The sequence below is a fragment of the Oncorhynchus nerka genome, linkage group LG13 (assembly GCF_034236695.1).
Source record: "Oncorhynchus nerka isolate Pitt River linkage group LG13, Oner_Uvic_2.0, whole genome shotgun sequence".
Classification (NCBI taxonomy): Eukaryota; Metazoa; Chordata; class Actinopteri; order Salmoniformes; family Salmonidae; genus Oncorhynchus; species Oncorhynchus nerka.
In genome coordinates this window covers 9,282,605-9,304,343 of record NC_088408.1, presented here as the reverse complement: position 1 = coordinate 9,304,343, position 21,739 = coordinate 9,282,605, and the positions used below count along the sequence as shown (strand labels likewise).

The window sequence follows — 21,739 nt, the reverse complement described above, 5'->3', positions numbered from 1 at the left end:
GCACGGCACTGTGAGACATGGGCAACACACTGCACTGCACTGTGATACATGGGCAACACACTGCACTGTGAGACATGGGCAACACACTGCACTGTGAGACATGGGCAACATACTGCACTGTGAGACATGGGCAACACACTGCACTGTGATACATGGGCAACACACTGCACTGTGAGACATGGGCAACACACTGCACGGCACTGTGAGACATGGGCAACACACTGCACTGTGAGACATGGGCAACACACTGCACTGCACTGTGAGACATGGGCAACACACGGCACTGTGAGACATGGGCAACACACTGCACTGTGAGACATGGGCAACACACTGCACTGTGAGACATGGACAACACACTGCACTGCACTGTGAGACATGGACAACACACTGCACTGCACTGTGAGACATGGGCAACATACTGCACTGCACTGTGATACATGGGCAACATACTGCACTGCACTGTGAGACATGGGCAACATACTGCACTGCACTGTGAGATACAGGCAACACACTGCACTGCACTGTGAGACATGGGCAACACACTGCACTGCACTGTGAGACATGGGCAACACACTGCACTGCACTGTGAGACATGGGCAACACACTGCACTGTGAGACATGGGCAACATACTGCACTGTGAGACATGGGCAACATACTGCACTGTGAGACATGGGCAACATACTGCACTGCACTGTGAGACATGGGCAACATACTGCACTGCACTGTGATACATGGGCAACACACTGCACTGCACTGTGAGACATGGGCAACACTGCACTGTGAGACTGCACTGCACTGCACTGTGATGGGCAACACACTGCACTGTGAGACATGGGCAACATACTGCACTGCACTGTGAGACATGGGCAACACACTGCACTGCACTGTGAGACATGGGCAACACACTGCACTGTGAGACATGGGCAACACACTGCACTGTGAGACATGGGCAACATACTGCACTGTGAGACATGGGCAACATACTGCACTGTGAGACATGGGCAACATACTGCACTGGCAACACACTGCACTGCACTGTGAGACACAGACAACACACTGCACTGTGAGACATGGGCAACATACTGCACTGTGAGACATGGGCAACATACTGCACTGTGAGACATGGGCAACACACTGCACTGCACTGTGAGACACAGGCAACACACTGCACTGTGAGACACAGGCAACACACTGCACTGTGAGACATGGGCAACACACTGCACTGTGAGACATGGGCAACATACTGCACTGTGAGACATGGGCAACATACTGCATTTTGAGACATGGGCAACATACTGCACTGTGAGACATGGGCAACACACTGCACTGCACTGTGAGACACAGGCAACACACTGCACAGCACTGTGAGACATGGGCTACACACTGCACTGTGAGACATGGGCAACACACTGCACTGTGAGACATGGGCAACACACTGCACTGTGAGACATGGGCAACACACTGCACAGCACTGTGAGACACAGGCAACACACTGCACTGTGAGACATTTCTACGTATTTATGTTTGATATTTCTAGAACGATTAGTGTTTTTCTTTCATTCATACCATTACATGCCTTTGTGCTTTTGTCAAAACATGTTATTTTCCTTATTGTTCTGTTTTGGTGGTGTGTTACTTGGCTTTTGTACTTATTGTGTAAACCATTGTTTTATGACTGTGTCTAAACAGAATTCCTTCAATAAGCATGACAATATTGCCAAGTGGAATTTCAATCTCCATGTATGGGGATCTCTTGAGAATATGACATGCCACATATTTAGGGTTCCGTAAAGAGAAAGAACAGGAGATTGTCAGAAACCATGCTTCCTCATTCCCAACCAATGACATCAACACAAAGATCTCCCTGTTTTCCCTTAACAGAATAAATCCAGTTGATTAGGAATGTTTGTTTCCCCTGTCCCGTATTTGTGTGGCCGTTGTTTCCTGAAAATCCCATGTTTCCACCCCGCAACGCCAGAAGAGTACAGGGCTGACCGCAAATCACAGGACTTCCAAATGGAGTGTGTTCCACTACTATAGACCAGAGCCCTATTCCCTATCTAGTGCACTACTATTGATCAGAGCCCTATTCCCTATCTAGTGCACTACTGTAGACCAGAGCCCTATTCCCTATATAGTGCACTACTATTGACCAGAGCCCTATTCCCTATATAGTGCACTACTTTAGACCAGAGCTCTGTGGAACCCTATTCCCTATATAGTGCACTACTTTAGACCAGAGCCCTGTGGAACCTTATTCCATATATAGTGCACTACTTTAGACCAGAGCCCTGTGGAACCCTATTCCCTATATAGTGCACTACTTTAGACCAGAGCCATGTGGAACCCTATTCCCTATATAGTGCACTACTTTAGACCAGAGCCCTGTGGAACCCTATTCCCTATCTAGTGCACTACTTTAGACCAGAGCCCTGTGCGCAGTATAAGTCAATGTGGTACCATTTGGAATTCAGATCTGCGATCTCAGGGAGAGATGCGTGAGAAAAGCCATTGGCCTCCGCCGGCATGTTCTGCATTTGTTTTAATCAGGCAGGAAGTAGGAAGTGATGTCACTAGGTCACAAACAGGATGCTGTGATTATAATACAATGAGAATGTTTGGCCACATTATGGAGACCCAGAGGCCAGAGGCCAGAGGCCAAGCCCTTTTAGTACTGTGTGTACTGTGTGTGTGTACTGTGTGTGTGTCTACTGTGTGTGTGTGTACTGTGTGTGTGTACCTTGTGTGTGTCTACTGTGTGTGTGTACTGTGTGTGTGTACTGTGTGTGTCTACTGTGTGTACTGTGTGTGTGTACTGTGTGTGTGTGTGTGCCTGAGTATTTGAGTGTGCATATGAGAGAGAGAAAAACTGTTTAGGTGTGTGTGAATACTGTATGTATTCTAAGTGTGTCTATGAGAATGTGTGTGTGTGTGTGTGTGTGTGTGTGTGTGTGTGTGTGTGTGTGTGTGTGTGTGTGTGTGTGTGTGTGTGTGTGTGTGTGTGTGTGTGTGTGTGTGTGCGTGCGTGTGTGTGTGTGTGTGTGTGTGTGTGTGTGTGTGAGTGAGTCCGTGTGTGAGAGGAGAGAGGGTTCCACAGTCCCTCGGTGCGGGCGGGCAGTTGTCAGGGTAACAGGTAGAACGCTGTGTGTGAGTGAGTCCGTGTGTGAGAAGGAGAGAGGGTTCCACAGTCCCTCGGTGCGGGCGGGCAGTTGTCAGGGTAACAGGTAGAACGCTGTGTGTCAGCTGTGGCAGTGGAAGGTTTTACCAGATGACTAATGGCTGTGAGAGGGTTTTTTCCTCTCGGTCTGGCCAGGGAAACATCCCTCTCTACACCTAGTGATCCAGGCTGATTCTATTCCATCCTCTTTGACCACACGTCAACAGGATGTCTGCCTCCCCAATGGCACCCTACTCTCTAGATCAGTGGCTCTCAAAATCCTCTCCTCGGGGGGGGTGGGCCAGACGTTTCACAATTCTGTTGTAGTTCTGAACTAACTCACCTGGTCACAGGCTTGATGATTCGTTGACAATTTGAATCAGGTGTGATAGCCGTGGAATAGTTAAGCGCCTGGGCGTCCCCGAGGAGAGTGTCGTTACTCTCCATTCAGCTGTGTCGTTCCTCTCCATTCAGCTGTGTCGTTACTATCATTCAGCTGTGTCGTTACTCTCCATTCAGCTGTGTCGTTCCTCTCCATTCAGCGGTGTCGTTCCTCTCCATTCAGCTGTGTCGTTACTATCATTCAGCTGTGTCGTTACTATCATTCAGCTGTGTCGTTCCTCTCCATTCAGCTGTGTCAGCTGTGTCGTTACTCTCCATTCAGCTGTGTCATTACTATCATTCAGCTGTGTCGTTACTATCATTCAGCTCTCCATTCAGCTGTGTTCCTTCCTCTCCATTCAGCTGTGTCGCTGTTCCTCTCCATTCAGCTGTCATTCAGCGTCATTACTATCATTCATTACTCTCCATTCAGCTGTGTCATTACTATCATTCAGCTGTGTCATTACTATCATTCAGCTGTGTCGTTCCTCTCCATTCAGCGGTGTCGTTCCTCTCCATTCAGCGGTGTCGTTCCTCTCCATTCAGCTGTGTCATTACTCTCCATTCAGCTGTGTCATTACTATCATTCAGCTGTGTCGTTACTATCATTCAGCTGTGTCATTACTATCATTCAGCTGTGTCGTTCCTCTCCATTCAGCTGTGTCATTACTATCATTCAGCTGTGTCGTTACTATCATTCAGCTGTGTCATTACTCTCCATTCAGCTGTGTCGTTACTATCATTCAGCTGTGTCATTACTATCATTCAGCTGTGTCATTACTCTCCATTCAGCTGTGTCATTACTATCATTCAGCTGTGTCGTTACTCTCCATTCAGCTGTGTCGTTACTCTCCATTCAGGGCCAACTCTGAACTACCTCGAGATCTATTCGTCTGAACTTTTCCTACAAATCTCCCATTGACAACATCTGAACATGATTTATAATGAGAGACTGCATGAGTTAATCCAAGTTATATGAACACGGATCTCAAAGTCTCTAAAGCATGATGTTAGCCAGCTGAATGAGCTGTCGCATGAGGAGAGGATGCCAACTTCACTCTCACAACGTCCCAACCCCTTGACTTGCTTGAAAGGTGAGGCCAATTTTACTCTCCCAGACTCTTGATTCACAGACTCTCGATTCACAGACTCTCGAGTTGATTTGATCAATTAACCTTTGAATGTTAATCTCTTCTCTGGCCATTTACCTCAGGCTAAAATTATGATTACATCCCAAATGGCACCCTATTCCTTAAATAGTGCACTACTTTCAACCAGAGACCAATGGGCCATGGTCAAACGTAGTGCACTAAATAGGGAATATGGGGCCATTTGGGATGCAACCTATGTTTGCAAACATTTGGCACAATGGGGGCTAGCAAGCTATAATGTGTAACCTCTCTCTGGGATCACCTTTAATCTCTGACCCCTGACCTATAAGGTGGTGTAACCTCTCTCTGGGATCACCTTTAACCTCTGACCCTTGACCTATAAGGTGTAACCTCTCTCTGGGATCACCTTTAACCTCTGACCCTTGACCTGTAAGGTGTAACCTCTCTCTGGGATCACCTTTAATCTCTGACCCCTGACCTATAAATGGTGACCTCTGGGCTTCTCCTGATGTTCCTCCACGGTTCCTGTATATGTGTGTGTGTGTGTGTGTGTGGCTGTGTGGCTGTGTGCGTATGTGAGACCCAGGCAATACCAGGCATGAGCCCCACAGAGGAGCCAGATTGTGCACTCTGACAGGTCCATACATTTTTTTGACGTAGTGCCCAAGGCAAGGCAGGGGGATTTTTTAATGATATTTCTCTTTATAGCGAACTTAACCTACTGCCTTCCATCTGGGCTGCTCCCCCTCCCTAAACACATTCACAGCCCCAAAACCAGGCTTTTTTAGGACGTCTGTGTGTGTGTGTGTGTGTGTGTGTGTGTGTGTGTGTGTGTGTGTGTGGAGGGGGTGTGAGGTGGATAGGTTGACCCTGAGTCGGTGGCCTATGGCTGCCTGAAAGTGTGTGTGTTTTAATGGGCTCTGTGGTCTAGTCTGCTCTGTGTGTGTGTGTGTGTGTGTGTGTGTGTGTGTGTGTGTGTGTGTGTGTGTGTGTGTGTGTGTGTGTGTGTGTGTGTGTGTGTGTGTGTGTGTGTGTGTGTGCTGCGTAGTGACCCTGAGTCGGTGGCCTATGGCTGCCTGAAAGTGTGTGTGTTTTAATGGGCTCTGTGGTCTAGTCTGCTCTGTGTGTGTGTGTGTGTGTGTGTGTGTGTGTGTGTGTGTGTGTGTGTGTGTGTGTGTGTGTGTGTGTGTGTGTGTGTGTGTGTGTGTGTGTGTGTGTGTGTGTGTGTGCGTGTGTGTGTGTGTGCTGCGTAGTGCATGCAGGGCAAGAGGCTTGGCATATGCCACTGTTTTTATGGCAGAACAGGGTCTCACCCCGCAAACCGCAGCATCTGCTTGGCTGAGCTCTTTGTTAGGGAGGGTGTGTGTGTGTGTGTGTGTGTGTGTGTTCGGCTGAGCGCTCTCTGTTAGGGATGGTGTGTGTGTGTGTGTTTGGCTGAGCTCTTTCTATTAGGGAGGTGTGTGTGTGTGTGTGTGTTTGGCTGAGCTCTTTCTATTAGGGAGGGTGTGTGTGTGTTTTTTGTGTGTGTGTGTGTGTGTGTGTTTGTGTGTGTGTGTGTTTGGCTGAGCTCTCTCTCTCTTAGGGAGGGTTTGTGTGTGTGGAGGTGTAAGGGGGTCTTTTCAGCCTCTCGGCTGTTTTTGTTTCACCATTGCCAGCTCGAGGGGGTAACCGTGGAAACAGACTTGAATTTCAAGCCAATTTAGGAGAACAAAAGAGAGAGGAGGGAGGGGTCAGGTGGAGCAGCTTGTGTATGTGTACTTGTGTAGGGTGTGGGGTTGGGGGAGCCTGAGGGGGGTTTCATATAGACAGCTCCATATCTGGTTAAGTTACTGTATATAGCCAGCTCCATAAGTTACTGTATATAGCCAGCTCCATATCTAGATAAGTTACTGTATATAGCCAGCTCGATAAGTTACTGTATATAGCTAGCTCCATATCTAGATAAGTTAATGTATATAGCCAGCTCCATATCTAGATAAGTTACTGTATAGCCAGCTCGATAAGTTACTGTATATAGTCAGCTCCATATCTAGATAAGTTAATGTATATAGCCAGCTCCATATCTAGATAATTTACTGTATATAGCTAGCTCCATATCTAGATAAGTTAATGTATATAGCCAGCTCCATATCTAGATAAGTTACTGTATATAGCCAGCTCCATATCTAGATAAGTTACTGTAACTAGCCAGCTCCATATCTAGATAAGTTACTGTATATAGCCAGCTCCATATCTAGATAAGTTACTGTATATAGCCAGCTCCATATCTAGATAAGTTACTGTAAATAGCCAGCTCCATATCTGGTTAAGTTAATGTATATAGCCAGCTCCATATCTGGTTAAGTTACTGTAAATAGCCAGCTCCATATCTAGATAAGTTACTGTAAATAGCCAGCTCCATATCTGGTTAAGTTAATGTATATAGCCAGCTCCATATCTGGTTAAGTTAATGTAAATAGCCAGCTCCATAAGTTACTGTATATAGCCAGCTCCATATCTACATAAGTTACTGTATATAGCCAGCTCCATATCTAGATACGTTACTGTAAATAGCCAGCTCCATATCTGGTTAAGTTAATGTATATAGCCAGCTCCATATCTGGTTAAGTTCATGTATATAGCCAGCTCCATATCTGGTTAAGTTACTGTAAATAGCCAACTCCATATCTGGTTAAGTTCATGTAAATAGCCAGCTCCATAAGTTACTGTAAATAGCCAGCTCCATATCTAGATAGGTTACTGTAAATAGCCAGCTCCACATCTGGTTAAGTTACTGTATATAGCCAGCTCCATAAGTTACTGTAAATAGCCAGCTTCATAAGTTACTGTAAATAGCCAGCTCCATAAATTACTGTAAATATCCAGCTCCATATCTAGATAAGTTACTGTAAATAGCCAGCTCCATATCTGGTTAAGTTACTGAAAATAGCCAGCTCCATATCTGGTTAAGTTACTGTAAATAGCCAGCTCCATATCTAGATAAGTTAATGTAAATAGCCAGCTCCATAAGTTACTGTATATAGCCAGCTCCATATCTAGATAAGTTACTGTATATAGCCAGCTCCATATCTAGATAAGTTACTGTAAATAGCCAGCTCCATATCTGGTTAAGTTAATGTATATAGCCAGCTCCATATCTGGTTAAGTTAATGTATATAGCCAGCTCCATATCTGGTTAAGTTACTGTAAATAGCCAGCTCCATAAGTTACTGTAAATATCCAGCTCCATATCTAGATAGGTTACTGTATATAGCCAGCTCCATATCTAGATAAGTTACTGTATATAGCCAGCTCCATATCTAGATAAGTTACTGTAAATAGCCAGCTCCATATCTGGTTAAGTTAATGTATATAGCCAGCTCCATATCTGGTTAAGTTAATGTATATAGCCAGCTCCATATCTGGTTAAGTTACTGTAAATAGCCAGCTCCATAAGTTACTGTAAATAGCCAGCTCCATATCTAGATAGGTTACTGTAAATAGCCAGCTCCATATCTGGTTAAGTTACTGTATATAGCCAGCTCCATACGTTACTGTAAATAGCCAGCTCCACAAGTTACTGTAAATAGCCAGCTCCATACGTTACTGTAAATATCCAGCTCCATATCTATATAAGTTACTGTAAATAGCCAGCTCCATATCTGGTTAAGTTACTGTAAATAGCCAGCTCCATATCTGGTTAAGTTACTGTAAATAGCCAGCTCCATATCTAGATAAGTTACTGTATATAGCCAGCTCCATATCTAGATAAGTTACTGTAAATAGCCAGCTCCATATCTGGTTAAGTTACTGTAAATAGCCAGCTCCATATCTGGTTAAGTTACTGTAAATAGCCAGCTCCATATCTAGATAAATTACTGTAAATAGCCAGCTCCATATCTAGATAAATTACTGTATATAGACAGCTCCATGTGTAGGTAAGTTACTTTCTAGAATCAGCGTTTAAATGTTGTCACGTTTGGTAAGGTTGTTGACTGTGTGTTTCAGATGCGTTAGAGAATGTAGGTTTTTGTGTATGGTCAAGTCTAACAGTTTGGATCGTTCTATCCATAGAGTTACATATTAGAAATGGAATGTACTCTGTGATGTAATAGGGTGTCTGTGGTTCTACCTCTCCCTTTAATCAAATGTATAATCACTTTGGTGAAAAACAATAGAAGAAACAGCATCAGTAAAATTTTCTTCATTGTTAAAAAAACACCACCACAAAAAAAAAAAATCTCACTTTTCATTCACTGGCATAGAAATTATTAACAAGAAATTAAAATGTTTTATTCTTCAGAAGTCCTTATATACAAAATAATATTATAAAACATATAAAGAGCAGTTGTAGCATTCATCAATATTTAAATTAAACTCTGGAAATAATCATCATTTAATTTTTATTTTGTACATTATTGGTTCTGTAATTTCAGAAAGTCATTATAGGCAGGCAGTGGTATGACAGTGTCTTTTAGGAATCCTTTTGTGTCTCAAATTACACCCTACGTCATTACTTAGTGCACTACTTTTGACCAGAGCTCATAAGCCTCTGGTCAAAAGTAGTGCACTACTATATAGGAAATAGAGTGCCTTTTGGGACGGAGATTATTGTAAATATAAACTTATCCGTCGGTTCCCTTCCTGTTTTCTTGGACTACTGCTGGCACAGAACTGAGTATTACGCTTCTGTGATTTATTTGTCGCGTCTTAAATGAATATATCCTATTTAGTGCACGCAACCTCCAAATTACTGTTGATTCAAAAAAGTGTATTTTCCACTTCTGTTTTTATTTTTGTAGGTCAAATGCTCCATGAAGAGACAAGGGTTTCGTCTTTTTAGCATCCAAAAACACACTCTTTTAGGCTTCTAGTAAATTTTGGACATACAATCTTTTCACCATCTTGCATGAAATGGAAAAGTCCGGAAAAAGTCCACCCAAGTATTTTTTGTTTCTAGAGATTGAACGATGAGACGTTTGATTGTTTGTTTGTTCAGTCAAGAGATTCATCGTTCTCATTGTGTTTGTTGTGGTTTCGACTGCTGGTCGGTCGTGGCGGTCAGTGGGTGATCTTCATTGAGTTAGCTCCACCCTGGACCCTGCATAGCAGGTCAATGATGCTGGCTAGGGGTTAAAGATCAGTCTAATCTCAGGCACCTCCATCTTGATTAGTTGGCTGTCGTGAGTCACCACGATAAGTCAAGGGTCAACTGAGGGATCAGGGTTCAACTACGAGCTACGGACATTTTTCCTGTTTCACCTACTCTCTCCTCCAATCGCTGCCAAGGACGGATGAGTTCAGTTCAGGTTCATTGTTTTTGCTTAATAATGACACTCTACCAGTCCCCTCCACACCCAGTGCAGTTCAGTCAGTCATTTAACAGTTCATTTAACCATTTGTTCCCAGAAGTTAATAGGTCCATGACTGTGAACTGTACACATTTTGTATACAAACACTCGGTCAATGTTAAAGTTCAGTAAAGTTCAGTCTAGAGTGTTAATTTTTTCATTTTTCACGGAGGAGAGATTCCGCTCTCTTCTCTGTCTCTCTGTTTTTCTCCATGGTCCCATCTCTCTAGTGCTCCAGAGCAGCAGTGACATCAGAAACAGATCTTCAGTCTCTCCTCAGGTTCTTTGTAAACAATCCAGAAAAATATTTTCTGCGTTTGATTGCCTTTCTCCTCCGCCTTCTTGCTCCCTCGCTTTTCTACCTCACACAGCTTTATACCTGGGAGGAAGAGAAGATGAAAAGGTTAGAGGTCAGCTGTGAGGACTGGGGAAAACATTGAGCCATCATTCCCATTTTCTCTATGAACTGGGAAACTGCACACATGTCCCAAGATAATAACACTCATATAAGCCAATCACAAAAGTTATGTAATCTATTCTTGCTGGTATACTATCGCCATTGTGTTTTGCTTGGCAACATCCTTCCTCAATTACACTCAGCACCTCGGTGTTAAAAGTCCAATATGCAGCCATTTTTATCTCAATATCAAGTCATTTCTGTGTAATAATTAAGTACCTTACTGTGATTGTTTTCAATTAAAATGGTCAAAAACAATTTGCTTCTTAGCAAAGGGAAATGTCTTAAGCAAGAACTTAGCTAGAATTATCTGGGAGTGGTCTGAGTGGAAACAGGAAAAACCCTAGAAATGAGCTATTATTGGCAGAGAGGTTTGAAAAAAAAATAAAAAAATCATATTTAATCATACTTCCTCCCACTGAAACAAGCAGAAACTTTAGGTGGTCTTTTCAAACAGCTCTTACACTAAAAGAGTAGTATCATCATTTTCACAATTTCACAGTATCATTCCAAACTCACAGTGTGGAAATATACATAAAACACAGAGAAATCCCATTTTTTTGACTCCACTGGGCCTTTAAGACATAGGGTCTGAGAGACACAGTGAAGTTGAAAAAGGTATCAAAACCATATTCCTGTACTTGAAAAAAAACTTATCCCTTTCTTAGACCATCACATTTTTCAGTTTGAAGGATAGTGATTTGATACCCTTTTCTAGTTTAGAGAGAGCATTATAAGATTACTCCACCAGACAGTCCTATCAGAAAGTATTCAGACCCCTTGACTTATTACACATTGTGTTGTGTTACAGCCTGAATTCAAAATAGATTAAATTGGGATTTCTTTTTTGTCACTGTAAGGGTGCCGTCTTTCGGATGCGACGTTAAACGGGTTTCCTGACTCTCTGTGGTAACTAAATATCCCATGGCACTTATCGTAAAAGTAGGGGTGTTAACCCCCGGTGTTCTGACTAAAACCCCAATCTGACCCTCATACCATCATGGCCAACTAATCATCCCCAGCTTCCAATCGCCTCATTCACCCCCCCCCCCTCCTCCTCTCCCGTGTAACTATTCCCCAGGTCGTTGCTGTAAATGAGAATGCAGTCTCAGTCAACTTACCTGGTAAAATAAGGGTTTAAATAAAACAAACATCTCACACACCTACAGACAATACCCCACAATGACAAAGTGAAAATATGGTTTTTTTTAAAGAAAAAATAAGTAAATACAGAAATATTTGCCCGTTATTCTTTTCTAAATTCTTCAAGCTCTGTCAAATTGGTTGTTGGATCATTGCTAGACAACAATTGTCAGGTCTTGCAATAGATTTTCAAGTAGATTTAAGTCAAAATTTTCATTCACCTGACAGCTCTGTCAAATTGGTTGTTGGATCATTGCTAGACAACAATTTTCAGGTCTTGCAATAGATTTTCAAGTAGATTTAAGTCAAAATTTGAATTCACCTGACAGCTCTGTCAAATTGGTTGTTGGATCATTGCTAGACAACAATTTTCAGGTCTTGCAATAGATTTTCAAGTAGATTTAAGTCAAAACTTGAATTCACCTGACAGCAGGACAATGACCTAAAACACAAGGTCAAATATACAGTGGAATTGCAAGAAGGCAGTGAATGTTTCTGAGTGGCCGAGTTAATCTCATAGTGTCTGGTGGAAAGTAGAGTGAACCAGGTTTTCCATTAGGATTTTTCCTGTGCCATTATGTTTGGGTTTTTTTTATCCTGAAAAACTCCCCAGTCCTTAACGAATACAAGCAAACCCATAACATGATGCAGCAACCACTATGGATATTGTTACTCAGTGATGTGTTGTGTTGGATTTGCCCCAAACATAACACTTTGTATTCAGGACAAAAAGTGAATTGCTTTGCCACATTTTTTGCACTATTACTTTAGTACCTTGTTGCAAACATGATGCATGTTTTGGAATATGTTTATGCTGTACAGACTTCCTTCTTTTCACTCTGTCATTTAGGTTAGTATTGAGGAGTAACTACAATATTGTTGATGCATCCTCAGTTTTCTCCTTTCACAGCCATTAAACTCGGTAACTGTTTTAAAGTCTCCATTGGCCTCATGATGAAATCCCTGAGTAGTTTCCTTCCTCTCCAGGAACTGAGTTAGGAAGGACGCCTGTATCTTTGTAGTGACTGGGTGTATTGATACACCATCCAAAGTGTAATTAATAACGTCACCATGCTCAAAGGGCTATTCAATGTCTGCTTTCCCAATTACCCATCTACCAATAGGAGCCCTTCTTTACAAGGCATTGGAAAACATACCTGGTCTTTGTGGTTGAATCTGTGTTTGAAATTCACTGCTCAACTGAGGGACCTTACAGATAATTGTATGTGTTAAACACTATTGCACACAGTCCATGCAATTTATGTGACTTGTTAACCAAATGTTTACTCCTGAACATATTTAGGCTTGCCATAACAAAGGGGTTGAACACTTACTGACTTAAAACATTTCATCTTATAATTTTTTTATTAATTTGGAAAAACATAATTCCACTTTGACTTTATAGGGTATTGTGTGGAGGCCAGTGACACAAAATCTTAATTAAATCCATTTTAAATTCAGGCTGTAAGACAACACAATGTGGAAAATGTCATGGGGTGTGAATGCTTTCTGAAGTCCCTGCTATATAGGCCTACAGTATCTCGCCCTGTCTTATTTTCAAGTAAAATAATATGTGTAAAAAAAAAAAATGTGTAAAAAAAAAAAACATCACCAACCATAAATATCATTGATACTATAAGAGTGACATGAAATACTTCAGATAAGTACTTTTTTTTGTTGCTGTGGTATTTTTCTTGTCTTACCTCTGTTGCTATGACGCACTCCCTCTTCTCTTCTCCTATAACAAAGACAGACTGGTAGATCTGAGAGTCTCGAGAGGAACATATCGTTGATATCCTACACTCCTCCTTTTCACTGCAAAACACACAAGTCAACACACACTGTTAGCCTACCTTAACGACACACACTGTTAGCCTACCTTAACGACACACACTGTTAGCCTACCGTAACGACACACACTGTTAGCCTACCTTAATGACACACACTGTTAGCCTACCGTAACGACACACAAGTCAACACACACTGTTAGCCTACCTTAATGACACACAAGTCAACACACACTGTTAGCCTACCTTAACGACACACAAGTCAACACACACTGTTAGCCTACCTTAACGACACACAAGTAAACACACACTGTTAGCCTACCGTAACGACACACACTGTTAGCCTACCTTAACGACACACACTGTTAGCCTACCTTAACGACACACACTGTTAGCCTACCTTAATGACACACACTGTTAGCCTACCTTAATGACACACACTGTTAGCCTACCTTAACGACACAGACTGTTAGCCTACCTTAATGACACACACTGTTAGCCTACCTTAATGACACACACTGTTAGCCTACCTTAACGACACACACTGTTAGCCTACCTTAATGACACACACTGTTAGCCTACCTTAATGACACACACTGTTAGCCTACCTTAACGACACACACTGTTAGCCTACCTTAATGACACACAATGTTAGCCTACCTTAATGACACACACTGTTAGCCTACCTTAACGACACACACTGTTAGCCTACCTTAATGACACACACTGTTAGCCTACCTTAATGACACACACTGTTAGCCTACCTTAACGGCACACAAGTCAACACACACTGTTAGCCTACCTTAACGACACACACTGTTAGCCTACCTTAATGACACACACTGTTAGCCTACCTTAATGACACACACTGTTAGCCTACCTTAATGACACACACGTCAACACACACTGTTAGCCTACCGTAACGCCATACAAGTCAACACACACTGTTAGCCTACCTTAACGACACACACTGTTAGCCTACCTTAACGACACACACGTCAACACACACTGTTAGCCTACCTTAATGACACACACGTCAACACACACTGTTAGCCTACCTTAACGACACACACTGTTAGCCTACCTTAACGACACACAAGTCAACACACACTGTTAGCCTACCTTAACGACACACACTGTTAGCCTACCATAACGACACACAAGTCAACACACACTGTTAGCCTACCGTAACGACACACAAGTCAACACACACTGTTAGCCTACCTTAATGACACACACGTCAACACACACTGTTAGCCTACCTTAACGACACACAAGTCAACACACACTGTTAGCCTACCTTAACGACACACACTGTTAGCCTACCTTAACGGCACACACTGTTAGCCTACCTTAACGACACACACTGTTAGCCTACCTTAACGACACACACTGTTAGCCTACCGTAACGACACACACTGTTAGCCTACCGTAACGACACACAAGTCAACACACACTGTTAGCCTACCTTAACGACACACAAGTCAACACACACTGTTAGCCTACCTTAATGACACACAAGTCAACACACACTGTTAGCCTACCTTAACGACACACAAGTCAACACACACTGTTAGCCTACCTACCGTGTGTGTGTGTGTGTGTGTGTGTGTGTGTGTGTGTGTGTGTGTGTGTACCTGGAGGTGTACGTGTGTATACAGTATTAGTACAGATGTAGGATCTTAATTTGTGCAAGTTTGCTACAGAAGGAAAATAATCCTGCAGCAACAGGAAATGTGGATTATTATGTGGATTATATTTAATGGACATTTTTTTTTACGGTGACTCAAGTCTGAAATGTCAGAGTGGAAGTGACAAACTCAAATAGACTACAAGTTTGCATTTCCTGCAATTCTCAGCAACATAAGAGTGAATAAATTAAGATCCTACAGCTGTAGTGGGTCGTCACGTCTACTCCCGCTCCTTCCCTCCCTCCTGCGGTTGATGTCGCCGGGATACTAACCACCGGTCCTGGCAATCATTGCGCGTACCTGAGCTTCATCATTACGCGCACCTGAGCTTCATCATTACACGCACCTGAGCTTCATCATTACGCGCACCTGATCTTCATCATTACGCACACCTGGCATCACCATTACGCGTACCTGATTTTCATCATTACGTGCACCTGAGCTTCATCATTACGTGCACCTGAGCTTCATCATTACGTGCACCTGAGCTTCATCATTACGTGCACCTGAGCTTCATCATTACATCACACCTAGACTCCATTACCTCCCCTTTATCTGACACCCCCCTTAGGTTCCTTCCCCAGGCAGTATTGTTTCTGTTTGTTCATATCTAGACGCTACTCCTATGTTGTATCGTTCCATGTTCTTTGTGATTTTAAACTGCTTCTCGACTCCCAGCGTCTATGTTACAGGGGGGAGAGTAAGTGGCAGGGTTTAAACCGTTGCATTCAGGTCCTGGTGCGACTTACAAAATGAACGAGGCCGTTTTTCCCCTCTCACAGTAAACAGAACAGACTTACAGCCTATAGAAATAATGTCCAGAACGCATGACCTTTCACCTTTCACACATGTACGGAAACAGTTTCCTGGAGTGTTAGTGTAGCAATGGTACCAGGCGCTATAAGTAGCCTAGCCATAGGTCTCAAGGTATATCGCCTTGTTTGTAGATCAAGATATAAAACTTAATTTATATAAACATGTACATTATTTTACCTGTACATTCTTAATATATATAAACATGTACATTATTTTACCTGTACATTCTTAATATATATAAACATGTACATTATTTTACCTGTACATTCTTAATTTATATAAACATGTACATTATTTTACCTGTACATTCTTAATTTATATAAACATGTACATTATTTTACCTGTACATTCTTAATTTATATAAACATGTACATTATTTTACCTGTACATTCCACTCATCGGTATTTTCTCTTCTAAACACTTCTCGTAGATGTGATTTAGTCTTTTATCCTCTTGCGACTTATCATCCTTGAACTCCTTTGACTTTGCGTTACTATAGTCCAAGTGATAGTTCTTGTGGATAAAATTTGACTTCTCTGATTCGCAGTCCACCTCCAGTACAACCTTCTGATTGGTGTTCTTCAGCTGGGTGGCCGGGATAAGGTTATCCTTCTGTACGTCTGATAGGTTGTTCATGGTCTCCCGGTCTCCTCTGTCCCTTCCTATCTGCCTGTGAATGTGTCTTAGAGCCAGCCCCACCATGCATAGCAGCACCAGAAACGCAACCAGCCCTACAGCCAGGGAAACTGCCGCCCACTGGAAGCCATCTTGGCTCTCTCCGTTGATCCTCTCACCACCGACTGGCAGGGTCACTGCAAAGAACTGACAGCGGGGTCCAGTGAAGCCGACGGGACAGATACAGGTGGTGGGGGATTTCCCCGGCCCCCCTTCCCCTGTGCAGAGTCCTCCGTTGAGACAGGGGCGCGTGGAGCACTCGTCCAGGACGCGGTCACAGTTTCGGCCGGCGTACCCCGGGGGGCAGGCACAGGTGTAGTCGTTGATGCGGTCCAGGCAGGTCCCTCCGTTGGTGCAGGGGTTACCGGCACACTCGTTGATGTTGATCTCGCAGCGCTGGCCGGTGAAACCGGAGCGACAGCTACACAGACGCACGCCACCATGGATCAAACACAGACCACCTAGAGAGAGAGACACAGGGGTTCAGGGGTTTAGGGGTTAGGGGTCGGAGTTCAGGAGTTAGAGTTCAGGGGTTAGAGTTCAGGGGTTAGAGTTTAGGGGTTAGGGTTCAGGGGTTAGGGTTCAGGGGTTAGGGTTCAGGGGTTAGGGTTCAGAGGTCAGGGTCTTACGCATAGGGTTCAGAGGTCAGGGTCTTACGCATGGGGGAGAGCACACAGTTTGCCATTATAGGCCCTGTCCGGAAACAACCCCTAGACGCTTGTGGAGGATTTGATAAGTTTAAACAATATTGCAATTGCTCCATCTTGCCCTCTGATAGGCTAGGTGCAATTTTCGCTATTGCTTACACATCTCCAATCGTCACATTGTGAAGTCTCAGTAACCATCACATGGAGCAGAAGAACAAATCATACCATCCCCTTCATCACTAAACCACCATAATGAGCTGGAATGCTTATCCAAAAGGTCGACCAGACCCAAAACACAGGCCAATGTGCTTATCCAAAAGGTCGACCTGACCCAAAAGTACAGCTAACAGTAATGCCAACAGTAAAGCCAATAGTAAAGCCAATAGTAAAGCTAACAGTAAAGCTGACAGTAAAGCTAACAGTAAATCCAACAGTAAAGCTAACAGCTAACAGTACAGCTAACAGTACAGCTAACAGTACAGCTACCTGTACAGCTAGCCGTACAGCTAACATTAAAGCTAACCGTACAGCTAGCCGTACGGCTAACAGTACAGCTAACAGTAAAGCTAACAGTACAGCTAACAGTACAGCGATGCATTTTTGGGGTCAATTCGATTTAAAATCTAGTCAATTCAGGAAGTACACTGACATCCCAATTCCAATTGCAATTTTCTTCAATGGTTTTCAATTAGGAAAATATTGAATTGGAACGTACTTTCTGAATTGACTGCAATTAAAATGTAATTGAGCCCAACCCTGCAGTGTTGGGTGACATTCCTGGAAGCTGACAAGAAGTCACCACATGTTTACATCCAGGACAATAGACACACAGTTCCCACAGATTCCTGTTGTTCCATAACACTTCCAGCCTACCGAACCCCAGGGGAATTCAGGGAAGAGAGAGAGAGAGAGTACAGGCGTTCTCCCACACTTTCAACCTGCCAGGGGAATTCAGGGGAAGAGAGGGGAGAAGGAAGGGGGAAGGGGAAGAGGGGGAGAGAGAGGAGGAAGGGAAGAGAGAGGAGAGGGGGGGGGAAGGGGGAGAGAGGCGAGGGGGAAGAGAGAGGAGAGGGGGAAGAGAGAGGCGAGGCGGGGGACGAGAGAGGCGAGGGGGAAGAGAGGGGAGAAGGGAGGTCGGGAAGAGGGGGAGGAGAGAGGAGAGGGGGAGAGGGGGGGAGGAGAGAGAGAGAGGGGAAGAGAGGAGAGAAGGGAGGTCGGGAAGAGGGGGAGGAGAGAGAGGAGAGGGGGAAGAGAGGAGAGAAGGGAGGTCGGGAAGAGGGGGAGGAGAGAGGAGAGGGGGAAGAGAGGAGAGAGGGGGAAGAGGGGGAGGAGAGAGGTGAGGGGGAAGAGAGGAGAGAAGGGAGGTCGGGAAGAGGGGGAGGAGAGAGGGGGAGGAGAGAGGGGGAAGAGGGGGAGGAGAGGGGGAAGAGGGGAGCAGTGAGAACCGGACTTGAGGGGGGTAAAGGAGAGGGGAAAGTGAGTGTAGTCTACCGTTGGCGCAGGGAAGGGACGTGCACTTGTCCACTCTTTTCTCACAATTGAGTCCTGTGTATCCGGGAGGACACTCGCAGGTGTAGCTGCGACCATTGTCCTTCTGATGGCACTGTCCGCTGTGGAAGCAAGGGGAGTCTGCACACGTCAGCAGGCTGTGTTCACAGTGGGAACCCTCGAAACCTTGCGGACACGAACACCTGTAGCCAACATCCAGGTTCTGGTGGAGGAGAGAGAGAGAGAAAGAGAAGGAAATGATTTCAGATCTAACAGAGACCGTTGGGAGTGTCGATATGAAGCCTTCCCAGTAAAGGGAGGAAGAAGGGGATGCAGTATTTATTAAAGCAACATTCAAATAGAGCCAGCGAGAGTTGTTGGTCAGAGGGTCCAACTTTCTCCAACCAATAGCTCATACTTTTTCTTGCTCATACATTCTGACCACATTCTGTCCCTACTAGTCTGGTATCTAGTGACTCCTGAGATCCACTGCTACAACTCTCTTATAACCTGTCCATCTTGCTACTACTACTGCTACTGCTACTGGAACTACTACTACTGGAACTACTACTGCTACTACTACTGGAACTACTACTACTGCTACTACTACTGGAACTACTACTACTGGAACTACTACTACTACTGGAACTACTACTACTACTGCTACTACTACTGGAACTACTACTACTGGAACTACTACTACTACTACTGGAACTACTACTACTACTACTGGAACTACTACTGGAACTACTACTACTACAGGAACTACTACTACTACTGGAACTACTACTACTACTGGAACTACTACTACTACTGGAACTACTACTACTGGAACTACTACTTGTGGAACTACTACTACTACTACTACTACTACTACTACTACTACTGGAACTACTACTACTACTACTACAGGAACTACTACTACTACTGGAACTACTACTACTACAGGAACTACTACTACTACTGGAACTACTACTACTACTGGAACTACTACTACTACTACTACTACTACTACTACTGCAGGAACTACTACTACTACTGGAACTACTACTACTACTACTGGAACTACTACTACTACTACTGGAACTACTACTGGAACTACTACTACTACAGGAACTACTACTACTACTGGAACTACTACTACTACTGGAACTACTACTACTACTGGAACTACTACTACTGGAACTACTACTTGTGGAACTACTACTACTACTACTACTACTACTACTACTACTGGAACTACTACTACTACTACTACAGGAACTACTACTACTACTGGAACTACTACTACTACAGGAACTACTACTACTACTGGAACTACTACTACTACTGGAACTACTACTACTACTACTACTACTACTACTACTGCAGGAACTACTACTACTACTGGAACTACTACTACTGGAACTACTACTACTGGAACTACTACTGGAACTACTACTACTACTACTACTACTGCAGGAACTACTACTACTACTGGAACTACGACTACTACTACCGCTACTACTACTACTACCGCTACTACTACCGCTACTACTACCACTACTACTACTACTACTACTACTACTGCTGCTGCTACTGCTGCTTCTAATACTACTGCTGCTACTGCTACTCTTGCTACTACTACTGCTACTGCTACTGTTGCTGCTGCTACTAATACTACTGCTACTGCTACTAATACTACTACTGCTACTACTGCTACTACTACTACTACTATTAACTGACCGTGTGGAGTCCTCCGTTCCTACAGGGGATGTTACTTATAACCTGTCTCTCTACAGATGTAGGATCTTAATTTGAACACTCTTTTGTTGCTGAGAATTGTCCTTCACAGTAGGAAATGCAATGTTGATGTGTATTTTGTTTCAGGAGAGTCGAAGGTCGAGAGCCAAGCATGCCCTGAAACAAGCCTCACTGCCTGCTTAACCCGGAAGCCAGCCGCACCAATGTGTCTGAGGAAACACCGTCCAGCTGGCGACCGTAGTCAGCTTGCAGGTGCCCCGGGCCACCACAAGAGGTCGCTAGAGCGCGATGGGACAAGGAAATTCCATCCGGCCAAACCATTCAGTGTTTCAAAAAGGCTTCCGAAGTTCCATTTTGAAATGTCAGACTTGATTTGCCCCCCCAAAAAATTAGCAATCTCTACCAAAAATGTCCACTATTCATAATCCACATAATAATTAACATTTCCTGTTGCTGCAGGATTATTTTCTTGCTGTAGAAAACTGGCTCAAATGAAGATCCAATATCTGTAGCTACTACTACTACTACTACTGTTCCTTCTAACATGGTGATCCAGCGACTCCTGAGGGGCTCACTACTCACCGTGCAGAGTCCTCCGTACCTGCAGGGGTTGCTGTCACATTCCTGCAGCTCCAGCTCACAGTTTAACCCAGTGAACCCAGGGGGACAGGTACAGGTGAAGCTGCCCTGGCCTGTGTTCATACAGGTCGCCCCGTTCACACACGGCCGATGGTGCGTGCAGAAGTTCAAGTCTGGAAGGGAGCAACAGAGGGGTCAAAGGTCGAATAAAGGAAAAATATAGGCTAATATATCAGGTCAAGGTCAACTACTAAAAATATAAATCATAGTTCACAGACTCTGAGACACAATAGCCCGTATTAAGTTGAATGTGTTGACAGCTGGAGAAATTGTTTGAGCTGCGCTGAGAATTCTAAAAGTATGACAGCCAACATTCTAATATTCCAGAACACTGCTGTGTGTACGTGGACACATTCCGTACTCCGATAGACCCTTCAGTCAAATAGATGTGTCAACTAACATCCTTTCAACTCATTACAAAAAAAAGGAGTGTAAAAGAAAATCCTGATAAGATCATAAGTGAGAGGGCCATCTTTATTTTTTGGTGATTATTTTAGGGTCAGTATTTTAATTATATATATTTTTAAATTGCAGATATTTTCTTATATGTTACAGTCAGATTGCCCCTTTCTCTGTGCAACTACAATGCTGATGATGAAGATGTGTTCTTACCCTGGTCACAGAAGAGCCCTCCCCAGCCCTCCTTACAGTTACACTGCCAAGGCTGTTGGC

The 21,739-nt window shown here is 43.8% G+C and overlaps 1 protein-coding gene across 1 annotated transcript in view; it reads right to left on the bottom strand.

Moving 5' to 3' along the window:
* Window positions 1-8,898: 8,898 nt before the first annotated feature.
* dll4 (delta-like 4 (Drosophila)) overlaps window positions 8,899-21,739 on the bottom strand; it is a 23,794-nt gene continuing 10,953 nt past the window's right edge. Inside the window, exons 6-11 of the mRNA XM_065026180.1 lie at window positions 21,680-21,739; window positions 21,011-21,180; window positions 18,689-18,908; window positions 16,258-17,011; window positions 13,285-13,396; window positions 8,899-10,360 (exon numbers count right to left, since the gene is read on the bottom strand). The exon at window positions 21,680-21,739 is cut by the window's right edge and continues 71 nt beyond it. Coding sequence (XP_064882252.1) covers window positions 10,355-10,360; window positions 13,285-13,396; window positions 16,258-17,011; window positions 18,689-18,908; window positions 21,011-21,180; window positions 21,680-21,739 — 1,322 coding nt within the window. The 3' untranslated portion in view covers window positions 8,899-10,354. The remainder of the gene's footprint in view (window positions 10,361-13,284; window positions 13,397-16,257; window positions 17,012-18,688; window positions 18,909-21,010; window positions 21,181-21,679) is intronic.